The following is a 22,939-nucleotide window of genomic DNA, read 5'->3' as shown; positions in this document are numbered from 1 at the left end:
ACCTCACATGAAAGAGAAACACCACCTAGAGATGGGGGGACCTTCTCTGCAGTTAATTCTGCAGATTGCTGTATCAGCACTTTGGAACGGCAGCACAATTGAATGGCTTTGGAAGGACCCAGTGAAGCATCCCACTGCTGTGCTGACAGAGGGGGGAAAAGATATAACGCTAATAGATAAAGTGTTCATAGGAAGGATTAATGTCCTTGCTTTACCTTCGTCAATACATCTAGGATCACGTTGGTGCTTCTGTCACTACGTTAGGCAACTGACAAGCTTCATTTAATTAGCAAGTGTCTGACAAGTCGGTGATCTTTAATAAAAAGAGACACTTTGTGCTCGTTGAAGATAAGACACAACAGTAAGGGGAAAGCTCAATTATGCTTTGCTCTACAGCATCACTAGGGATACATAATCCACAGGGTACCTTTAAGGCTTTATTATAGTTTATGTAGGAAAAAAAATGGTATTAGGGCGACAACTAAGATTATTGTTGTAGTTATTATGCTGGAATAGATTGTCAATTATATGGTTAGTTGATCAACTAAAGAAAACAGCAACCTTTTTGTTAATGGATTCATCCTTTTCAAACAAAAAGCATTGAAATGATTTGGTTTCACCCTTTTCAATTTCACATTTTACTGCGTTTCTTCTGTCTGATGTAATAAAATATTTGGGGTTTGTACTGTTGGTCTGAAAAAATAAGCAGTTTGATATAATCGCTTTGGGAAACTGATGGACATTGTAACAATTGTAACATTGTAATAATGAAATTGATTGTTGATTGATCAATAGATTAAGCCCTAAATGTTTAGTATCTAAAACATCAGAAAAAAATGCTCATCATAATTTCCCAGCTCAAGTTAATGTCTTTACATTGATTGTTTTGTCTGACCCAGTCCGAAAGCCATACAATTTACATAAGAAATTGGTTACCAGAATAGTTATTTGTATGCTTTTACTCTAGGAGCTGCTTGTAGGCGACATTCATGTTCTGCATTGTATTATTTCAGAGTGGAAACTGAACAGTTAACTATTGTTTTACTGCTTGTGCCTGAATGACCTTAAACCACCACACACGTAATACATCTCCACCCTAACGAGTGTTTGACCTTCTAGTGTAATGTACCGCCCTGTCGAATCCTGACTCTCCCCTGCTTTCAGGAGATTTTGAAACTTCCTTTTTGGGGCTGTCCAGCTCGCCAGATGTTTCCTGAACCTAACCTAACTCCCTCCCCTCCCCAGTGTTGAAAAGCAAGGGAAGGACAGAGAGAGGGAATGTGTCATTTAGTAAAGCCAAGCACAGAGAGATACCTGGATACCTTTTCTGTGTGTGCCTCTCCACTACAGAGCTGACCAAGGCATACAGCGACTGGGATTTACTTTGTCTGCAGTGACAGAAGACTCTGTAACTCACCTGGACAGCATACACACACACACACTTTTGAGCTGCCTTTTTGACTTTTTTTATCAGAGTAGTGTGAGCTCAGAGGTAGACGTCCTGCTGTTTTTGCCCGGTGGAAGTGATGTCGTGGGACTGTGGCCTGAAGTACATGTTCTCCGTGTCCCCTGTGCTGCAGCCGGGGAGCATGTGTTTCCTGCATGACAAGGAGGATCTGTCCCGACTGGAGATGGTCCAGAGACTGGCCAAGGATGGCTGCCGCTTCCTGCAGAACCACAGCAAGGGCCCAGAGAGGACAAGCGAGGTGAGATACGCAACAACACTGCTGCAGTCAGAACATCCACTTTTATAATGTATATTTCTCTTTTTTTCATGATCAGCAAACTTTGGCCATGTCGCAGTGAAAACATCAGGCAAGCTGCTTATCACACAGTCCTCTCGAACCCCACTGAATTAGCATGCGTCGCCCTTGAATATTCAGTTACATACTGTGGTGTTTATGTTGCTGTTCTGTGAGCATCGTTTCTCGCACTCCCTGCAGTGTTCCATCCATCAAAGCACTTTAATGTGTTGTCTGTTTTTATCGGCCTCCATACATTTCTATAGTGTCTCTGCTTTCTCTGAAGATGGATGTTGTCATTGAGATTCTGTCCAGACTACAAACATCTTTCTTCAATTAAACATACCAAAAAAAGTCTCTAGACTGCTTCAAAAGAGATGTAACAAATCCGATCAATATATAGAAGATTTCATAACAGTATATTTTAGAATGCATTGCGTTCATATGCATAAAAATTGACTTAATAAAAGCACTGTGTCCATTAAATTCAACATCGGCTAGGTCTATTTACAGTTGCAATGTCATTACAGACACTTAACATACTTTTAGAGTGCAGTTTGTCTCTATCAGTATGGCAGCATCCTTGAAAACCTAAGTAGAGGAACTGAATGTTCAGCCTGTGCACTTTTTAAAAAACATTACATCACCTGTCAGTTGGCCGCGTAGGTGACTTCTGATTGGCTGACCTCATGATGGACTCAGCTTCTCCCTTCCTGCCAGCTGTATTTGTGTGCTGAACTGAGAAACAATGGCAGGAAAAGTTGACGCAAGTGGCCAGACCACCATGCCAAGATATTGTATGATTTCAGGGTGGATTCCAGTGCATCGAGTCCCTGACCTTTGCACAAGGCCACATCTCCTTATCAATGTGATGACTTTTCATCACCACTAAACCACTGCCAATCTGCGCATGATCAAATGTTAGTGCTGCATAATACAACAATCTGTTTTACCTTTGTTGTTTTAGTAAGTTTCTCATATTGTGAATAGAATATTTAAAAAAAGAGTACACCAATGACATGTGTATGTCTCATTTATGTAATCCTAGCAGTAATGGCCAGATAAACTGACCTTCTATTTAATACTTGACTTTAAATAGAAATATTAAGATTATGTGAGAGTACATGGCTGTGTTTCTAGATTATAGAATGGTTTAAAGTAATCCAATGATGCTACAATGCATATAAATATCTAAGCCCAGACATCAAAGAGTTTAGAAATCAACTAAATCCCAGCTGGTGGAAACAGGGATGCTTAATATGTGGTAGGCTGCCCGTATTTGAAAATGTGTGAGAGATTCTGGCGCAGAGACGTGATGAATGTTATGCAATCTCCTCAAATAAAAAATAAATTATTAATGTATTCATTATTAATTTTGCTGTAAAATCCCATATTTAATCCCCTCATTTAAATCTAGGTTTAAATATAATAGTTGAGAGTTATGACTTTGGAAATCACTTGTTATTTTCTCCTATTACATCACCACTGTTTTATCTGGGGTATCACATAGTTATGCATGATCATCTTTTGCGTTTGACACTTTTTTTTTTTTTTTATACCTTACATAACATTACTTTCCTTTGTTCTATCCATCTGATTGCAACATACAGCTGCTGTTCTCTGCCATTGCAGGAAGTTTATAACACACACATACTGTTGTTTATAGTATATTATTAGAGCAGGAACTTCTGCTAATTACTATTAGAGATAATGAAAGGCATCTGCATCAAAGCGTTCTTTGAAAACAACACTGACGTATGAAGCTTTGGTCTTATTCTTCCTCATCTTCCCATTCTATGTGATCCACGCTATTCCTTCAGAGGAATTTAGTCCCTTTAGCGCTGACATCTTCCAGCTCCCTTTAAGTGTTCCATACCATACGTGCCAGACCTGCTGCAGCAGCATCGAGACGTGCAGACAGAAAGTGTTCCTCCAGCCAGAGGAATGCATCTGGAACTCTGAAAGAGACAGTAAACCATGTGTGCAGAGGCCTGATAAGTAGTGTTTACTCTTCTGCTGACGGTGTCCGTGTTGGAAGGACTTCGGTGGTAGCTTTGAGTCGAGGTCACCTCCAGGCTAGGGTAGGAACGCCGCGGCCTGCTTTGTCTCATTACAAGCATCCACTGATTGTGTTTTTTTTTTTTTGGGGGGGGAAACTGGTAACCACAAAGCCCAGTGCAGACAGAGTAGTGGCCTGCAGCAGAGGTATCAATAAGTCATTGTGAGGAAAGGTTTGTTTGCAGTTTGACCCGTAAACAGTACACTGGGACACTGTTGTTAATGTTAGTGAAGACTTCAACTTGCTTTGCTGTCAGACAAAAACAGCGTGCTTTGATGAAGCAAAGAGCTCACAGTGTACGTCACATGTTGATAAAGATAAAACCACCAATGTTTTTTCTACCCCAAGAACAAGGAAGCTAATCAGCACAGGCTTTCCTTTCTGGGAATTTTCTAGTTTTTGCCCCTAACCTTACATCACACTGTAGGTCCTGTGACAGGACAATACAGTATGTTATTACACAGGATACACCCGATAAGTACATGAAAGCGATTTTCATACATGCATGCTTTTGTGTGTATGTTTCTATTAAGATAAAGAAGAAATTCAATCGTAGGTTGTCACTTTAACAGACATGTAAACTTTGCTGAGTCATGAATCATAGCACTGAAGGAACTGCCAGCTGACATTGCCATTAATGATCTTTTCTAAGGCTTCCAAAACGTCTCTGCTGTTTAAAGATGCCAAACTGTTTAATGTCAATACTAAAAGAAATAAGTGGCCTACCCAGTGATGGACACACTTGTTGTATTAGATATTGTTAGTTTGCATGTTGTGTTAAAGCATTCATCGGTGCATGTGTTGTGCATTTGTTCATGTATGTATGGTCCCAGATCACAGATACGTGTTAATGTACCAGGAGGTCATGCTTAGCTAAAGAGTCCTGGGTGCTTCTCTTCAAAAAGCAATTAGGGCATAAAAAAAAACTGCAACCACTTCCAGTCTGTCTGCCTGGCTAATTGCATGCACAGAGTCTTGTGTTACATTGACTGATGGCTGAGGAGAGTGGGGGTGAAGAGGGGGTTAGCTGAGGCAGGATGTTTGTGCGTGCACCATACAGTGAACTCCTCATTAAGACCAATATCTCTGATCCTCTATTGTCAAGCCGCTACCCGCCATCTTAATACTTCAAAGATGCAAAAGAGCTTTCTTTTATTTTTTTTATGTAAAGTTGCATTTAGACACTTCTTATTGAACGATTTGTGAATTTCCCGGCTGACCAGTGATGTACAGCATCATATTTACCAAACAACAGTATTAATAAGCCAATAAAAAAAGATCTGCTTTTCTTAAATTTAATTTGTAGCTAATTTCAATTTAGCTTCCCATGGCACTCAAAGTGGGTAAATGTGCTTCTCCTTCCTGATTATATGTGCTTGTTATATACTGTAACACATACCTACATATATACCCCTTGTGTTTTGAGTAGATTTATTACATGAAACATGATTCAACATCAATAAATCATTAAAATGGGAATTGATCTTGGTCTCTAAGTGGTATAAAGGAGATTTTACTGCCTTTCACTAAGGCTTTGATTGATAACATAGTGATTTGGTAACACTGTGACTAAGAGACAGAAAGAGACAACTGTGTAATTTGTGATATTAGGCTATATATATATATATATATATATATATATAAATACAATTGTTTTGATTCGATTTGATTTGAAAGAGAGAGAAAGCGTGAAACACGGTGACAGTAGGCAACACGAGGAGGATTGTATCATTCTTAGCACCGCATAGTGGTCATAAGACGAGTTGAAGTCTGAACTCAACTCTTAAGCTTAATGGATTAATGTATCGATGGCTTAGTCGATCGACAGAAACTAAATTTGGAAACTATTTTGATGATCGTTTCAGTCAATTAAATTATTTCAAATTAGAAATAGTGCAACAATTCCAATAATTTCTGATTCCAGCCGCTCAAATCAGAGGATTTCCTGCTTTTCTTCTTCATCATTATTGTAAAGTAAATATTTTGGGGTATTTGGGCTTTTGGACGAACAAAAACAAGACATTTGTAAACGTCACGTTTGGCTCTCTGAAGTTGTAATGGCTATTCTTTCATAGACTTAACGATTATATCGAGTCAGTGAAAAAAGGATTGGCTTAATCGATAAAGAAAATAATCGGTAGTTGCAGCCTTAGTTTTAACCACTAAATCATTGTTGGTGTGTAGAGTTGAACCCTTCGGCAGCTTAAAAACAGATTGTCTCTCGGCACCACCCAAATTTTAATAGGCTCTACATAGAAATTGGTAATTAAAATGTGTGCAAGTCTTTTATGTAAATCCCTGAATGGGCTCCACCGATAAGGACTGAATAATGATTTATGGAAATTCTTTTTCATACACAGTGCAGGGCTTTGACAGAGCATTATGATGGAAATCAGTGGTGATTTGTGTGAGTGGGAGGAAATACAGGGGATTCTCCTTGGTGATAACAAACTCCCTCCCTCACCTCTTCTTTCTCTGTCCAGCCCCAGTGTGACGAGGCAGTCCGCGTGTGTCTGAGGGAGAGGGGCCACGATGTGCTGGTTCTCCAGAGAATATCGTCAGAGCAGCCAGCCCTCTCTGCATCGGCGAGGGGAGGAGGGAGAGAAGAGGCGAGGTACAGGAGGTAAGCCTCTCCAGTCCCCTCCCTCCCTCCCTCCCTCCCTCTCTCACTATATGTTTCTCTCCCTCACCACTCTCCCTCTCATCATTATCCCTCTCTGTCTCTCTGGATCACACACTCACTCACACAGGCATACATACCTCACAACTCCCAACACATACATGACTACATTAAATACGTATAAGTAAGCAGCATGGGACTGTGAGGCAGAGCTCTGCCGGCTGCCTTCACATTCAAGTCACTCAGGAGCTGTTCCAGCCGTGAACATACCGGGATACCTCAGTGTGCTTAAAGGATAGACAGCACTGGACTCCGGGCTGTAGCAGCTGCAGGTGGATGGATGGGTGGGTGAAAGGGGCACGCAGCAGTAACCACGGCAACGTTGCCGGTGCGAGGGCAAGGGGACTCTGCAAGGATGGGATCTCGGCCACAGCCCCCGAACCTGCAGCAGGAGAAGGGCAGGCTGCTGCATGCTGCCTTGGTGGAGCAGGAGGAGGACGAGGATGACGAGGATGGCTCTGAGGAGAGCAGCAACGACAGCACCAGCCGGGCAGAGCCGGTGACAATGCCCACCTTTGACGTTCCCTACTTTCGCTACATAGACGACGAGGGAACAGAGGGAGATGAGGAATGGAGCAGCAGCCGCTCTCTGTCCTCTATCGAGGAGGACTCGTCCACTGACTCTGTTGTGTCTGACAGGTACGTGGTGGTATCAGGGACCCCAGAGAAGATCCTGGAGCACTTGCTGAATGACCTGACACTGGATGACGACCAGGGGACAACACAGGGCAAAGAGTCAGGTCAGCATGCATACTTTAAAGTCCTTATACACCTTTTCTCATCCTCGTTGTCCTTACTGTGTTTTGTCAGTGTGTGAATAAGCGTTATTTTTGTATTTTCAGAGATCAAAAATTAAAAAACAGGAGAATATTTAGATGGTGGATGGTAAAACTTTATAACTATAGCATTGGTAAGGTGGCGTGCTTATGCAGGTCCACTGTTATTTCTGTGTGTTTGTGAAATAGAGAGGAAGCGAAAGACAGAAATGACTTTCCATTTCACTCTCTCCCCTCCCCATCCCTCTCCCTCTCGCAGTGGAGCTGGGACAGCAGCCCCCTCTGGACATTATTACTGGGCTAATCATGTGCCATCATTTCCAGAATTGCAAGTTTGAGCCATTTAGAAGCCTTTAACAGAGATGAACGTTGCTCATATCTTTTGAGTAATGCCGTGGCGGACTGCGTGACATGCAGTCACAGCCTCACAGCGACGACAAATGAACACATTTCCTCTCATCCCAGCATGTACATGATGATGTGACACTGTTGCCAAGGCAGAGGAGCCTCAGTTGATTGAGCTGGAAAGATGGTTAGAGGAGAGATGATTATTGAGAGCTGTAGCACAGTTGGACTAGCAGAGGAAAAATACTGTAGGGAAGGGAGACATACTGTATAAGCGAGAAAAGGGGAAACAAGGAGGGAAGAAAAAAGGAAGATGCATATCTTTCCTTGGAAATGGTCACAGATGATCTCTCATCGGGATGGAGACAGCCTAACCCCTAACCAGAGATCATTACTCATTCTGATGAGGAAGTGAATGAAATTGATCTAAATATCCTCTGGGGAGATGTGCCTGCAGCTGGAGGATGGTGCATTTTACATGCACAGGAGAGTTATGTTGTATGTTAAATTGCCTTTTTTTATTGCTATAACGGAGAATTTAATAGTCATGTTAAGTAGAGCTGCAAATATTAGTCGACTAATCGATCAGTAGTAAATAATGGCCAACTATTTTGATAATCGAATAATCGTTTAAGTAATTTGTCATGCAAGAAACGGCAGAACAAGCCTCATAAATGTGGAGACTTCTTGCTTTTGTCTGTTTTAAATCATATCAAACTGAATATCTTTATGTTTTGCACAGACAGACATTTAAAGACATCACCTTCGACTATTAGAAACTAGGATGGACTTTTGAAACTATTTTCTAATCGATTAACCTAGAAAAATAATAGGCAGGTGAATTGATAGTGAAAGTAATCGTTAGTTGCAGCCATAATGTCAAGTTAAACATGGAGCTAACGTAACCCCTCACCTTTTAGGTAATACTCTATGGGTTCAGTGGGCACTGTGTTGATGAATCATTCACCATTAGCTCACCTTGCAATGAGTGCGTTGAGATGAATCCACCATCGCGAGCTGTGGACCAGGGCAGGATGCTGAGCATGCTGCTCAACGAGACCCGAGGAGGAGAAGGAATGAACTTAGTCTTGAACAGCAATTGATCTGCACTCAGTGATGTTTAATAGTCTGACTTAGTGCTGGCTTTGGCTCTCTCTCTGTGTGAATACCGAAGCTCTGTATGCTCGAGTCTAGTGCTACTGCTAAGTGTGCCCATGGAGCTTCAGCTCACCAGAAGCATGACAGCATGAGATCCTTGATTTCATAAAAAAAACAAAAAGAGATGTATTTGAACATCCACCAAGCTGCCGTGTTTGGTCTTCCTCTCGAGGATGTCTCAGAGAGAGTGAGCGGCGACATGACTGATGGCTGCAGCAGGTTATTGATGTTGTGTTTATAACTTACATGCTGTACAGCACGTTAAAAAGCCAATTTCCTCTCATCTTGCTCCGTTCTATACGCAGTACACACCATTAAGAATGCAGGGGAGCTTTCTGCAGGAGAGGGCACTTTTCTTGAAGCACCACGGGCATGTTTGGGGGGAAAGCAAACGTGAACCACTGCAGTCGTCTATACGGTGTGGAGCTCGTACAGTGCATGTTCGTGTTTACTTCTGTGGGCTAGCACTGTGGGTAGCATTCAGTGGGTCCTTCTTCCCTGTGCCCAATCTCTGAGTGCAGCGATTGATTCTTACTCTGCACAGATTGTGCACACTGCCAGCTCTAAATAACATGTAATGCAACATTTTGAGTTCGAGAGGATATTCCAGCTCTTTTGCTTGTGCAGCGTGTGCCGAGATGTTGATGCTTATTTGTAGTGAAGAACATTTAAGTGAACGGATATAGAATAAAAAATAAAAAAAGTCTAAATATAGACTGTCATAATAATTCAAGGCTTTTACACCAATAGTACATCTTCTGGTGCTCACTGAGCCATTAAGTGACACATTAGCATGCGTATTTAAAAGGCTGCATTCATTAATTTTACGAAACACTTATTGAAATGTGAAAAAGATTGCCAGGTGGATTGATTTCACAGGATATTGGCAACTTAGATGAATGTATCCATTCTGCATTTGCTCTGAAAAGGAGACTAAATGTCTGCTTGAGTGACAGAAAGCAAGATTATGTACCAAAGAGTACTAAACAGCCGTGTAGAATATGCTTCACATTTCTCTACATCCTACATTCAAATCTGTGATCCAAGCCAGCTACTAATGATTTTAAATAAAAGTGGATTGATGTGTAGGAGTCACAAATCAGCCCAACAGACTGTTACATGTTATTCATACAGCACAATTCAAGCATGAATGATTTTAGGTCAATACATCTTCTGTCAAACTGTTCAGATTAAATGTACTCTGCAGGACATTTCCTGCCTTTTTTTTTTTTTTTGCTGTGTTACCAAGAAAATATGATATATGAGAATATGACTTTAGGTTGTGAAATTAAATATTTATTCTGTTTTTCCAACTTCAAATAACTTGCAGTTGAGTGTACAGCCTGGGGAGGGGTATGTAAGCCGTTACTCATGAGAAGGGTTTCAGTCAAGATATCCTGGAGAAAATACCCAGATACACTACACTGCAGTGTGTGTGTGTGTGTGTGTGTGTGTGTGTGTGTGTGTGTGTGCGCGTGTGTGTGTGTGTGTGTGTGTGTGTGTGTGTACTGTACAGTGGGTGGGTGGGTGATCTCTTGCCTGTTGTTTTTCTGGCTTTTGTGTTAAAGTGCGTAACCGTATTCTTTATGGGAGCTACATAGTGTAACCTCTCATAATCAGTGAGTGATGCATCCACAGCTGCTCTGCACTGGATTAACATAATGATGTCAGGGAGTCCTGTGGACCAGAACGTACACAAAGGCCCCGGGAAGCCAGTGTGAAATAAAATCGGGAGAATTTACAATTCTGGGTATGAGGCACACTTACAGAGGGGTTGAGAGGACGTCAGCCCTAATAGGATTTGCAATGCTTTTTAGCTTGTGGCCGGGCATCATGTCTTGGACTTGCTATCCTTCTCTTCCTCTTCACGCCTTACAATTGTATTGAAAGTGGCTTTTATGAAATGCACTTTTACTTACATTTCAAGAGATTCTGGGAGAATCTTCAGCCTTTGTTTATCGTAGTTAAATGATGTAGACTGAGAGTGCATTTTATGTTACGGGAACTTGTCACAGAGAGCTGGTTATCCATTTGGCCAGCTTTGACTTAATCCATTTACAGAAACACTTACCCATGTGTAACCTTGAGAAGAAAACACACAAGGATACTGTGGTTGCTTGTAAACACATTAGCATGATGGCTAAGCAATATCGGATGCTTTTCTTTCTGCTTGCAAGATAATCACAATGAAAAAAGACTTCATAAGAGGTCAGAGAGAGTCAACCGACACATTATTGGCTTATCTCTTCTGATACAGCCTGCCATGGCGAATGTGTGAGATTGAAGATAAAACCAGTAAAGGCTTATTTATGGCGTAAAATGGAACAGAGGAATCCTCAGTGGTTTCAGCACATGCGATCATCTGAGACTGACCATGAAGAATAATGTGCCATTGAAAGGGTCTCTCACATTATGCTCTGAAATGTCTCTGCTTAGTGCTTGTTAACTGATATTTGACAGCTAAGAATGAACTCTTTTGGTTTTATTAAGATGGAATAGGAAAAACTGAAGGCAAGTCTCGGAGCTCAATTTAAAGTGCAAACATTAATCATAAATAATATTAATATTTTTTTCAAATCTTTCAGCCCTACTAGAAACTGTAATGTCTTTTGTCTTGTTTCTCTTTGCAGATACACTTCTGGATGATTTTCTTCTGACTTACCCAGTGTTCATGTCAACCAGTGATTTATGTCAAGCTCTGCTGGGACAATATCCTTAAACACTGGGGGTTTTCACAGAAACATTATTACAGAGATTCACACGTAGTAACCGCTCTTTTGTGAACGCTCGAGGCAGACTTGGATGTTTTTATACAAAAGCACGACCGCTTTATTAAGTCAAAGCTGCTCCACTTCACTCAGCTGTGTTCATCCTCTTGTCGTCTGTCCTTAAATCAACATCACACACACTGGCTTTATGCATGCTTCACTGTATGCTGCATTTGATGTCAGCAAATAGATCTCACTCTCTCCATCTGTGCTGAAGCCTTAACTGATTCCCACCTATTGCACCAAGCGACAAAGAGGGAAAGAGGACAGGAAGGAGGCGCTGGAGAGGAAACAGAAAGTCCTGCACCTGGTGTCCCAGTGGATGGCCCTCTGCAGAGACTTCCTGAGGGACGACGAGCATGTCAAACTGTTCATGAAGGTAGGAAATATAACGTACAAGGGAAAGGATGGCAACTGGGTGTGAGGTGATTTTAATATGAGAGAAATTAAAAATTGACATTTCCTTCCAGACTTTGTATCATTACGTGTTGGACGATCTCTATGAGCACCCGTCGCTGGAGAAGGATGTGAGGGAACTGCAGAAACTGTACCAGCTGCATCGCAGACAGTGAGTGACCATATGATAACTTACTTTGTCATTATAAGTCATTAGACTCGGGGCGATTCAATACATACATATTATTATTATTACGAATAATAATAATAGTAATATTAGTATTAAACTGTATTTGTTCTGTAAAGCACCTTTCATACAAGAAACGCAGCACAGTGCTTTACAATAAGGGGAAATAGAAACAGAATGAACATGACATTTAAATGGATAAAATGCCATATTTAATGCAAAATGTATTAGAAAATAAAACCCATTTGATAAAATAAGATTAAAAAAAAATAAGATGAAATAGAATGCATAACATACAATGGAAATAATAATATATATTAAAATCAGTACCTGTATTTGCAGCATACATCAATACCACAAACACAGTGGTAGCATCAATAGGTTTACTCTGTAATTATCTTTTCTTTTGTACATCAGTGGTGGGGATTTACATTTTTTCAGTAGTAAAGTATTTCGCCTCAAAGTGCACTCTCTACCAAATTGGTGCGCAGGTCTCTGAGGCTATAAATAAACACAACAGGACCTACTTTTATCCACCAACACAGACTCACCATTGGACTTGATAAACCCGAAATAAGCATTTTTCCGCTACCTCAGAACGTCTTCCCTGGGGTGTTACCGCACTGTGGGTCTTATATGTATTGAGCCCAACCTGAAGATGCTCCAGAAAAACATCCACCGTGTCGCTGGTGCTGTGGGGGTGAAGAACAACCCACATCTTATATCTCAAACCACTGACGTCAACATTTAACTTATAACACTTAAGCTGTACATAATCTGTATAAGATCAAAACTACATCGAGTTAAACCACTTTTAAGATCACTTTAGAGAATGCATAACATTTTTATAAAATGCAACATTTTAAAAGTATTGCAGTAGTGCCTAAGTGGGAAGCAAAGTGCTTTCTTCTAAAAATATTTAGAAGATACTTTCCTGATATCTAGAGGTTCTATACAGCTTTGGGGCGCAATTGACAAATAATTATTTACGTAAATGATCTATCAAATTGAAAGAGTGATTGATATCAAGTCTGGGTGTGTACAACATTGAGCATGACTGTTGGAGGTCTGAAAAGAAGCTGAGTCACTCGCTGGTCTCTGAGTGCAAAGAAAGAGTTGCTTCTCTGCTCGGTGCCTTTATTTAGCCTCTCATCAATGAATGCATTCAGAGACTGAAGAGTAATTGCACTGTTCTGGGTTGTTATGCATGGAAATATGAAGGTCATGGAGCTCTCTGTCTTAAAGCTCCAAAAGTGAGGAAATACAAGAATTTGGAGAATTAATGACAAGCTGTCAGAAATGTTTGTCACTTGACATAAGAAGAACAAATACTGCACTACTTGTTAACCGGACGCAATTTCAATCCCATAATATATATGCCTGGGCATTTAAGTAAACACATTTTGACACAGATTCTGCCTTTGCTAATTCATTTAAATGTTCCTTTGGATTCAGGGCTGTCGAGTACTTGGGTTGTTTTTGTCTGTTATTTGACAAGTTAAAAGAATTGTACTCAAGTGTTATTGGAGCCACACAAATAATGAATCAATGTCACAAAGAGTTAATAGCAATGAGGTGTAGGCTGAAGCCTTGCAGTAGCTAAATTACATCTCCCCTTCTCTCATACAGCCATTTAAAAACAAGCCACACAGTTCTGTCAATTAGTGAATGTTAGCCATGCAGATACACACGCGTGCAGACATTTATAGAAATACATGCATGCGCACATGTATACATACATCTTAACTTTTTTTTAAAAGGGATCCTTGTACATGAAGTATTGTATGTGTGCATAATTGATGTGCCGTACGTTACATTTATATTTAACTTTCAATCAAAGCCATTTCCTTTCCTTGAGTCTTGGGTCTGTTTTGTGGTTGTTAAAGTGGAACTGTTTCTTAACTACAATTTCTTGGATTAATAACAATAAGCATCACATTGCTCTTACAGCGTAAAACAACCCCCCAGTCACCAGACACATCGCCACACCCATGTCCTCCTTCCTCTCCCTCAACCACAGCCTCCAATCAGACCCCCCCCCCCCCCCCCTCAAACCCCCCTCAGACGCTCCAACCTGCCACCCATTAGAACCCAGTGCAGATAATTCAACACGACTCTTTTGCTATTATGTGCGCTTGGTTTATTCATATTTATATTCAGGGAGGGAGATTCACAACACCCACTCCTTTAAAGCAGTAGACTTTGTGAGGGTGTTACTAACTGACATACTCTACTATTTATGAGCTTTTCACAATAAGGCTCCCCCCGGGGGAGAGCAAGGTTGACTGCTTTGTGACAATCTCCTGCAGAGTGAAAAGCTAAAAAGGTATAATTTGTTTAAGGAGGAAAAAACCCCACTAATTTAGTACTTTTCTCCCACCAACGTCCATCTGGCCTTTGTGCAAAACAAAGCTCAAGAGTCTCTGAAAGCTCAGGAATCAAACTCCTCTCGTTCTCTTGCACTCTCTCGTCATGTGGCGGAATATTCCTCAGAGCTCATCGATTCTGTTTTTTTGAGGAGCAAGAGAGTGAATTAGATCACGAGCTCTGTTTTGACAATACAGTGGGAATCTGGTTTTTCATTAGTGCAGGACTGCTGCTGACAGCGAGGGTGGGGGGGAGGATGGGATCCCTTAGGGCAGGCTTTGTGCCAACATGCCTATTGTGATGCAGAGCCCAGTAAAAGCAGAGGGGTGATAATGGACACGGGGCTATCCATCATGCTAGCCGGGCCTAACTGATGAGAATAGGGAGATTAAATGAAGGGATCACATTGGAAGGTCTAAAATCTACAAAGCACTCTAATCTCACCTTGACACTGATCTTAAATAATGGACTGAACACTGCAGAGGAGTATTACTGTACATTCACTTTACCTTGATTAGACTGTGGAGGTTGTTTCTGTACTTGACATAGTTGCAGCCTGAAGAAACTGTTTTGTTTTTTAAGGACAAAGTACAGTTATTACTTTACTGATTTATTTATTTCTTCTTTTTCCAGTACGGTGGAGGACTATTCCCCTCAAAGAAAGGTGAGTGAAAGGATATTTAGTTTGCTCTCTTTACGACACACATTAGACATCTTACTCATACTAGATTGGGTGTTGGAGCTATTGTCCTCACATTTCCTGCTAAAGACATTGTTCTGTAGTTCTAGCGAAAAGCCCGAAGTGTTCCCATGCAGTATGAATGTGTGTCAAAAATCAACGCATTTCCCTTCTTTTTTTGTTTTTTTTTAGAGCAAAGCACTTTTCCACCAATTGAGCCTGAAAGAGAACGGGCTCCAGTCCAGAGGCACGCAGAGGGAGACCAAGGAAGGTGTGTTTCTTCACACATTTAGTCTGAACAATGGGAGTCTTTCCAGGGAAAGAGGTTTTGATGCAATTCCTGACTAATGACTTATGAGTTTCTTTTGTCTTATTGCGGTAAATCTTTGCTTATTTAAAAGGGCAGGTTCACACAAATAAAAACTAAAAACAATAGTTGCCTCTCATGCTCTCGTTAGAGGTTTGTGTTTCTGGATAATCCACAGTCCTCACTTAAAAAGGTTTTAATTTAAACTACTTTTTACCAAAAGAAGTGGTTCCCACTGATATTTTACCTTCATCAAGATACATCTATTGAGTATGCTTGGCCCATCCCAGTAATGCCACAGTCCCTGGCAGTTGAGTGGTTACACGGGTTGAGTCGGTGCTTTGCTCAAGTTCACCTTATCAATGAGGGGCTGTCCTGTTGTATGCTTCCTGCTGTTTGTGAGACGGCAGCAGGTGACGTAGCTAATTGGTTTCTTGCTGGCTGAAGGTGTGCTATAACCGGCCGCACAGTCTGTGTTTGGAGAGAAAACCTGCTAAAACATTTCAGAGCATGCACTCGCATGCAAAACTGCCACTACCCAAGACCCCCAGGGGCCCTTTAAAGCACCAGGGTCACTGTCATTCTGGTAATTCGATTGTTGGAAAATCCCTAAGAAATGTGCACCAATACAATATCTTTAAAATGATTCCTGCATTATTAACTAGTCTTGAAGCCTTGTGTCATAATCTAGTTTCGATTTAGAAAAAACATTTATTATTCATCACTTTAGCATCTGACTCCTGTTTTCTTTACTGTTATGTAATGAAGCCATCATGTACAGTCTGCTGTGTGCACTGGGAACCAGACGGGGTACAAACACTACGCAGTACGCACAGGGAGGGAGTGCGACGTGAATTCTATATTGTACCTTCCTGAAACAATGTTTTCTCTCCGTTACAGTGCTGTGTCACGTGTATATTACCATGGACTCCTTCCTAAGTATGAGGACGCAGGCTGGGGTCGTGGCCCAGGAGCTGCTGCAGGCAGTGGCAGAAAGGATGGATGTCCCACTTGCGGAACTGGTGCTAGTGGCTGTTACTTACAATGGAGGTAAATATCATTACAACTAACCAGCTACAGTACACACTAGCAACAGCTACGGTTATTACAACGCTTTATGATAACTCTATCGGATCAGAGAGTGAGAATTGATAGATTGAGAAACATGTGCAAAATAATACCAACATTGTATTAAATAATTATACACTGTATTCTAATTTCCCGCAGTTTCCAACACTACAATTGAACGAATGATTCAGTACATAATAGATCAGAAATATTTGTCATTAAAACCTCATCATATAGTGCTTTCATTTCTCACAATATTTCAAACTTGAAGTTTAACGTTCATATTGAGTTAAATATTGAGCCCAGACATGTGAGATTGTAATCCACAGAGCTGCACTAAATGTGACCTAAACAGTTAAAGGGAGAAGCGTTTACAGTCCAGGATTATTAAGTCAGTATCTGTTATCAGTGGCTGAAGTGACCTCAGAGTGTAGCCTGGCACAGCGACGCTTATCTCTTGCTACTGATATCTGCTTACACGCTGCCTGACAGATTTTTAATGGTATTCTGCTCTTTGTGATATGTTTTGTTCCTGCAGGGAGGCTCCTCCTGCAGCCTCAGGACAGAGTCTTCTCTGATTCTTTACGGCCGGTTGGGAGGCTGCATGTGTGCAGGAAGGACCTGGGTGAAGTCCTGGTAAGAATATCACTGCAGTGTGTCACTTTAACTGAAACATACTGTACAAACGCTGTGGTGTTAGTTTATACATAACCCAATGTGCAGAGGTCGTGTTAGAAGCTTCAAAACTCCACTGATAGCAGATTTTGATACATTGCACTGACATGACTACTGCAAAAATAATGTTTTTGAATGTTCATATCAATCTGTCAGGTGGTAGGATGTCTAAAGAAAACCCGGTCCTGATGTTATCATGTGTTTTCTTTTGTTTTCCCTCCTCAGAACCCGTTCACAGACAACTCAGAGCTGCAACAGAGGACGGCTCGCATGCTCAGTTTAAACACATGGGACGTGGCCGTCGCTCTCACCAACTTTGACTGGACCATCTTTGACTCAATACACGAGGTTCGTACTGAAACTCCAAAAGGTCTAAACTGTTTTAAAAGACAATCAGAAATGACGTGCTGTGAGCATCGCATGCTCTGCTCTGCTCAACTCATGTCGTTATTTTACAGCAAGAACTCGTCTATTTCACCTTCAGCCGCCACAGCAGCAGCAGCCACACTGTGGCGTTAGAGCTGCTGCTGCAGCGCTGCAATGAAGTCCAGCTGTGGGTGATGACCGAGGTGCTGCTGTGCCCAACGCTCTGCAATAGAGTCCAACTCATCAAGAAGTTCATCAAGATTGCTGCCCAGTTAGTAGCTTTACTCAGACTCTCCTGCGTTTCGATTAGAGATGTATTGTAAATCGTAAACACACTGTTGGCCATCAATGTTATATTTAGACTTGCATGGAGATGCTGCCCCCTCCTGTGGCGGATCAATGAACTGCATCTGCTTTTGTTGCCCTGCAAGAGACTGAACTGTTTGCTCCACTTATCTTTTACAGCTGTAAAGCACAGAGGAACCTCAACTGTTTATTTGCCATTATAATGGGCCTGAACACTGCAGCTGTTAGCCGCCTCAGTCAGACATGGGAGGTAAGGATGTGCTTTTTTTTTTACCCCCCTTCCTCTTCTTTCATCGCTGCCACCTTTTTATGTGTAGAGGTATTTAGTATCTAAAAAAAAATCCTGTTATTTTCTCTGCAGAAAATTCCTGGGAAATTCAAAAAGCTGTTTTCAGAACTGGAGACAATTACAGTAAGTGTAATATATGTGTTTTGAAATGAAAAGACAATGACATTAATCCACTGCAACAGGGAACACAAACCCGTGCTTCAGTGTATATGAGGTAAAACAAATAGATGTATTTCATTTCGAAACATCAGGTGTTTTAGATGATCATTTGTCCCTTATGTTGCCATAATTCAGCTAACAAAGCATGCATGCACAGACACACACATTCATCCCCAGAGGATTACACTCATTCGTTTTGAAAATGTCTTCACAGGATCCCTCGCTGAACCACAAGGCCTACAGGGACTCCTTCAAGAAGATGAAGGCGCCAAAGATCCCCTTCCCTCCTCTGCTACTGAAAGGTGTGCTCATTATTCTGTCATATTTATACCCCGCACTTAGTCTAACTCTGGGAGGAGAGCGCTATGAAATATTTCACTCAAATACCTGTGGGTAAAAAAACTAACAATGTTTTTCTGTTTTTAGATATTACGTTCATTCATGAAGGCAACAAGACGTTTCATGATAACCTGGTGAATTTTGAAAAGCTGGTGAGTTCACGAACCCTTCATAAAACTTCATGTTTCTGCACAGAAATCATACGGTAGTGCTGAATCTGCAATGTCTAACGGAGCCCGTGTCCATCTTTATTTCCAGCACATGTTAGCGGACACAGTGCGTCTCATCCGGCAGTGTCAGAAAGATCACATGGGTCAGTATTCAGATCACTCACGTCTCATTTTATGGTGTGAGATCAAATATTTTGAAGTTTACGTTGTAACTCTACTCAAAATCAGTGCTGTAGTGTCAGTCTTTGCAAGCACAATAACCACATCTGTGGACAAAATCAGTTATATTATATCATATAGTTTAAATCAGGTTAATACTCCAAACCACGATGTCCACAATCATTTCACTTTTTATAATACTTTTTTTTTTTGGGTTTGCCCTCCTTAACATCCCTGCATGTCATCAGGGGAAATAAAAGTTGCTTTTAAAGACCTTTTTACAGCATTCAATATGATTTATTTTCTTCTTTTTTTACCAGGCCATCAATACCTTGATATGATTATGTTGAAAATGCTGCCTTGGATGGAAATAAAACATGTTCCTTCCATCCAGGTAATGGGATCACCCAGAAGAGCAGCTCGGAAGTGCGAGCCTACATTGATTACCTGCATATCATCGATAATCAGCAGACTCTGTTTGAACTGTCACACAGGCTGGAGCCTCGTGCTTAGAGGAGCAGCTCTTACTGCACTTACTGCTGTGTCAGCCACACTGTCCGATTACCAAGGAACAATTTATCGCTGTCTCATCTATCTCTCAGGACTCAGTCAGCAATCAGAGGACGCTGCAGGATCCTGGCCGACCACAGGAGGGAGCCGCTCAATCAGGAAAGTCTCTCCAGAAACGGGAATAAGCAGAAAAAAAGGTTAAATGCATAAATATTTGCATACATCCACAATAGTTTCACTGATCCAGAACACCTGAAAGCAGGCGAAGCTGCAGTGTCTCCATCTTTTTCTGCCCGGTGGCAAGAGAAAATATGTATGTCTAGATCTGCGGGTCCAAACCTGCTGCTGCTATTACTTTATGTTCTTACAGACGGCAGTGACGCAACAGCTCCCCCTTGTGGAGAATCAGCAGCCTGCAATAAGAGCTTGTTGGCAGATGGCAGTGCTTCCCACCTAATAAAAAAGAAACACAGAAAATGAATGTGCAAACAAACAAAGTGTTGAGCATGGAAGTTCATTCCTGACCTTGACAACAGTATGTTTGACTAAAAGGTCCACTTACTAGCCTTTCCAGAACACATCTCATGAAGTGATTGAGGTGCAGATTAACTCACGCTGCTGCACATCTTTTTCTATTTTCAGTGTTTAAAGATCTGGCAGCAGCGGGTTGTTTCATCAGAGTTAACCAAAGAGTATTTCAGTCCTATATTGTACAGACACACTTTCTTCAGAGTTCGACAGGATCCAGATGCAGGACAAGCTGTCACTAATGAATCAGTACACTGTATGCACAACAAGCTGAATCAACATGACAAAAAGAAATGGAAATGATTGTTAAATATTTAACATTTTTCATATATTATTTTCATTATCTATTTTTACATTGCAGAATTATCTTACCGTATGTTTTCTATTGTTTAACCATAAAGAGTATTAAATGAGGCAATTCAGATGGTATTAGAGCAGGGAATTAGATAAGAATACACAGTATATCGTATTTCTTTGACGCGTGGGAAAAGCTGTGTGTCCTGTCTGAGTTATGATCACGTATGTTAGTGCCAAATACCATGAAAACGCCCATTCACGTAATGCTATTTTATCATCCTTTTAAAAGCAGAAGGATCTACCAAGTTGAGCTGTGGACAATCAGTTAAATGAAGCAGCAGACCCATACTGATACATCTCTGTACTGGTCTTTAAAGTTCAGGTTAAATCACAATACGGTGCATTTTGCCACCCAGATAGTGTTCGATTTGTTGAGGTTTGGGGATATCAGCTTGAGCTGTGTGGTACCACACATTAGCATTTAAAAACTCAAGACATGGTGACTCACAACAGCCCACGATAACCCGTTTTCTGCTTAAATCAAATGCTACAGAGCTACGGCTTAATACAATGTCGAGTCGAGGAAAAATAAGTTCCATTGTGTTTTTTGGGTGAACTGTCAGTCAAGTAAAGAGCAATAGCATAAGAAATACTACAGCACCTTCAAGACAAAAAAAAAAGTAGAGAAAGAAAAATAGAAGCCATTTGCTAACGTACAGGGTGTAGTAACACTAATGTGTAGTTATAGAAGACACTGTACGGTATTTATTCTCTAGATTGGTCACCTGAAAATTCTCACTTTCGCCAGTTAGGCCATAGTGAAGTGTTGTAGATGGAATTTTGCGTTATATTCTGAAAATGTATTTGTATATTTTGGATATTAAAGGCCACAGTGAACATGGAGAGGAAAATGCTTTAGCAGCATCTATTTTATTTTGAATTGAATTTGTATCCCTATTAGTTGATTCTATTTATACTGTATATATATATATATATATATATATATATATATATATATATATATATATATATATATATATATATACGTTGACTTTCTGGATACGGATATTTATTTATTTCAGAATTATTTATTTGTTCTATAGTTCTATAGCTATTACTTCATTCAGTTCAGTTTGATATCATGTTTTTTGTACGCACCATTATGGATGGTCTGCATGATATGGCAAACCATGGACTGACCACCAGTGTCAACTGTGCATGCAATAAAATATTTTTCATCATCATGAGTTGGTTATTGTAAAATACACACACATATACATATGTATACATATATGTATGCAGTTATGGATGATACACATATATATATATACACATGTACATATATATATATATATATACCTATATATAGATATATATATCTATATATAGATATATATACGTATATATACGAATATATACACATGTACATACATATATATATATATATATATATATATATATATATATATATATATATCTATATACCTATATATACATATATATATACGTATATATACGAATATATACACATGTACATACATATATATATATATATATATATATATATATATATATATTCATATATATACATATATATACATATAGGAAAACAAACAGCTGATTCAGTAATAGTTTATCCTTAGAAGGTATATCTTTTTAATAAATGAAATCGAAGGGTATTGAATGCAGAAGTTCAATATGCACCTTTAAGAGTACATGAAGACATGGATCTAGTCTGCATTGCTGGGTTTCAAGCTTGGTAATAAATTTAATTATTAAATTAAATTATGCTTGGTAGCATATTAAATTAACTCACGTTTCATCATTCAACAGCTCCAATCTTTTCTTTGTGAGAAAAGTATATTTATAATCCCCTTTTAATCTGCCATTTAGCCATTTTATCTGCTAGCTTCACTGCCTCTCTGTGGCTGCATGAGTACTGTACAGTTTGTGCAAATATATTTGGTATGTTTACACCACTGAAATATAACTTAAATGCCTCATTAAAAAAAAGTATTGTGTTAACATGGCACTTTTTTCTAAATAATCTTGGCCTTGATACTTTTATTTTTTTACTAATGCATAGAGTTGGTCAATAGGGGCCCACAGCTCATGTGTGGAACTGGGGGCCCCTAGTGGGCTAATCAGGCTCTGACAATTTAAACTTGTTTTGAAGCAGTATAATACAATTCTAAAATTGTACACTGATTTATTTATTATTAATTTATAGTATTGCAGTTAACTAAGTCTTACATTTTCCTGTATATTAAAATATATAAGATGGAGACATGTACTGTCACTGTATAATATTTCCCTGCTTCTTCACATTTAAAAAATACTGAAAATGTGGGATCTTCGTTACATTTTTTGGATAACAAAACCATCAGTACACAATGATTTTTTTCGGGTACTGTGAGGCGGAGGTGTGACCCAGATGCCCTCACTGACTTTAACCAGGTGTCCTGCTTGGCCTTTAACATGACTATCTGTGGCACGACCCCTGCTGCGCCGGGCCCCGCACCCTTCCATTTCCTCCCAAACACTGCCAGCACTGTATCATTTCCTTGTCACCAAATGACTGGCTAGCTGCTGTGGTGTGCTAATGACAG

At 40.2% G+C, this 22,939-nt stretch overlaps 1 protein-coding gene across 1 annotated transcript; it reads left to right on the top strand.

The window, feature by feature from the left end:
• The first annotated feature begins 1,275 nt into the window (after positions 1 to 1,275).
• LOC115021645 (rap guanine nucleotide exchange factor 5-like) lies at positions 1,276 to 21,308 on the top strand. Its single transcript, XM_029452198.1, has 18 exons — positions 1,276 to 1,706; positions 6,285 to 6,424; positions 7,121 to 7,221; positions 11,391 to 11,469; positions 11,763 to 11,907; positions 11,999 to 12,096; positions 15,112 to 15,142; positions 15,350 to 15,428; positions 16,365 to 16,514; positions 17,071 to 17,168; positions 17,433 to 17,555; positions 17,666 to 17,844; positions 18,039 to 18,129; positions 18,241 to 18,291; positions 18,542 to 18,629; positions 18,754 to 18,818; positions 18,925 to 18,979; positions 19,390 to 21,308. Exons 1-18 carry the CDS (start codon positions 1,527 to 1,529, stop codon positions 19,506 to 19,508), a joined length of 1,872 nt encoding a protein of 623 aa, XP_029308058.1. The 5' UTR covers positions 1,276 to 1,526; the 3' UTR covers positions 19,509 to 21,308.
• The last annotated feature ends 1,631 nt before the right edge of the window (positions 21,309 to 22,939 follow it).

Source organism: Cottoperca gobio, chromosome 16 (genome assembly GCF_900634415.1).
Source record: "Cottoperca gobio chromosome 16, fCotGob3.1, whole genome shotgun sequence".
NCBI lineage: Eukaryota > Metazoa > Chordata > Actinopteri > Perciformes > Bovichtidae > Cottoperca > Cottoperca gobio.
This window is presented reverse-complemented; position numbering and strand designations above follow the sequence as displayed.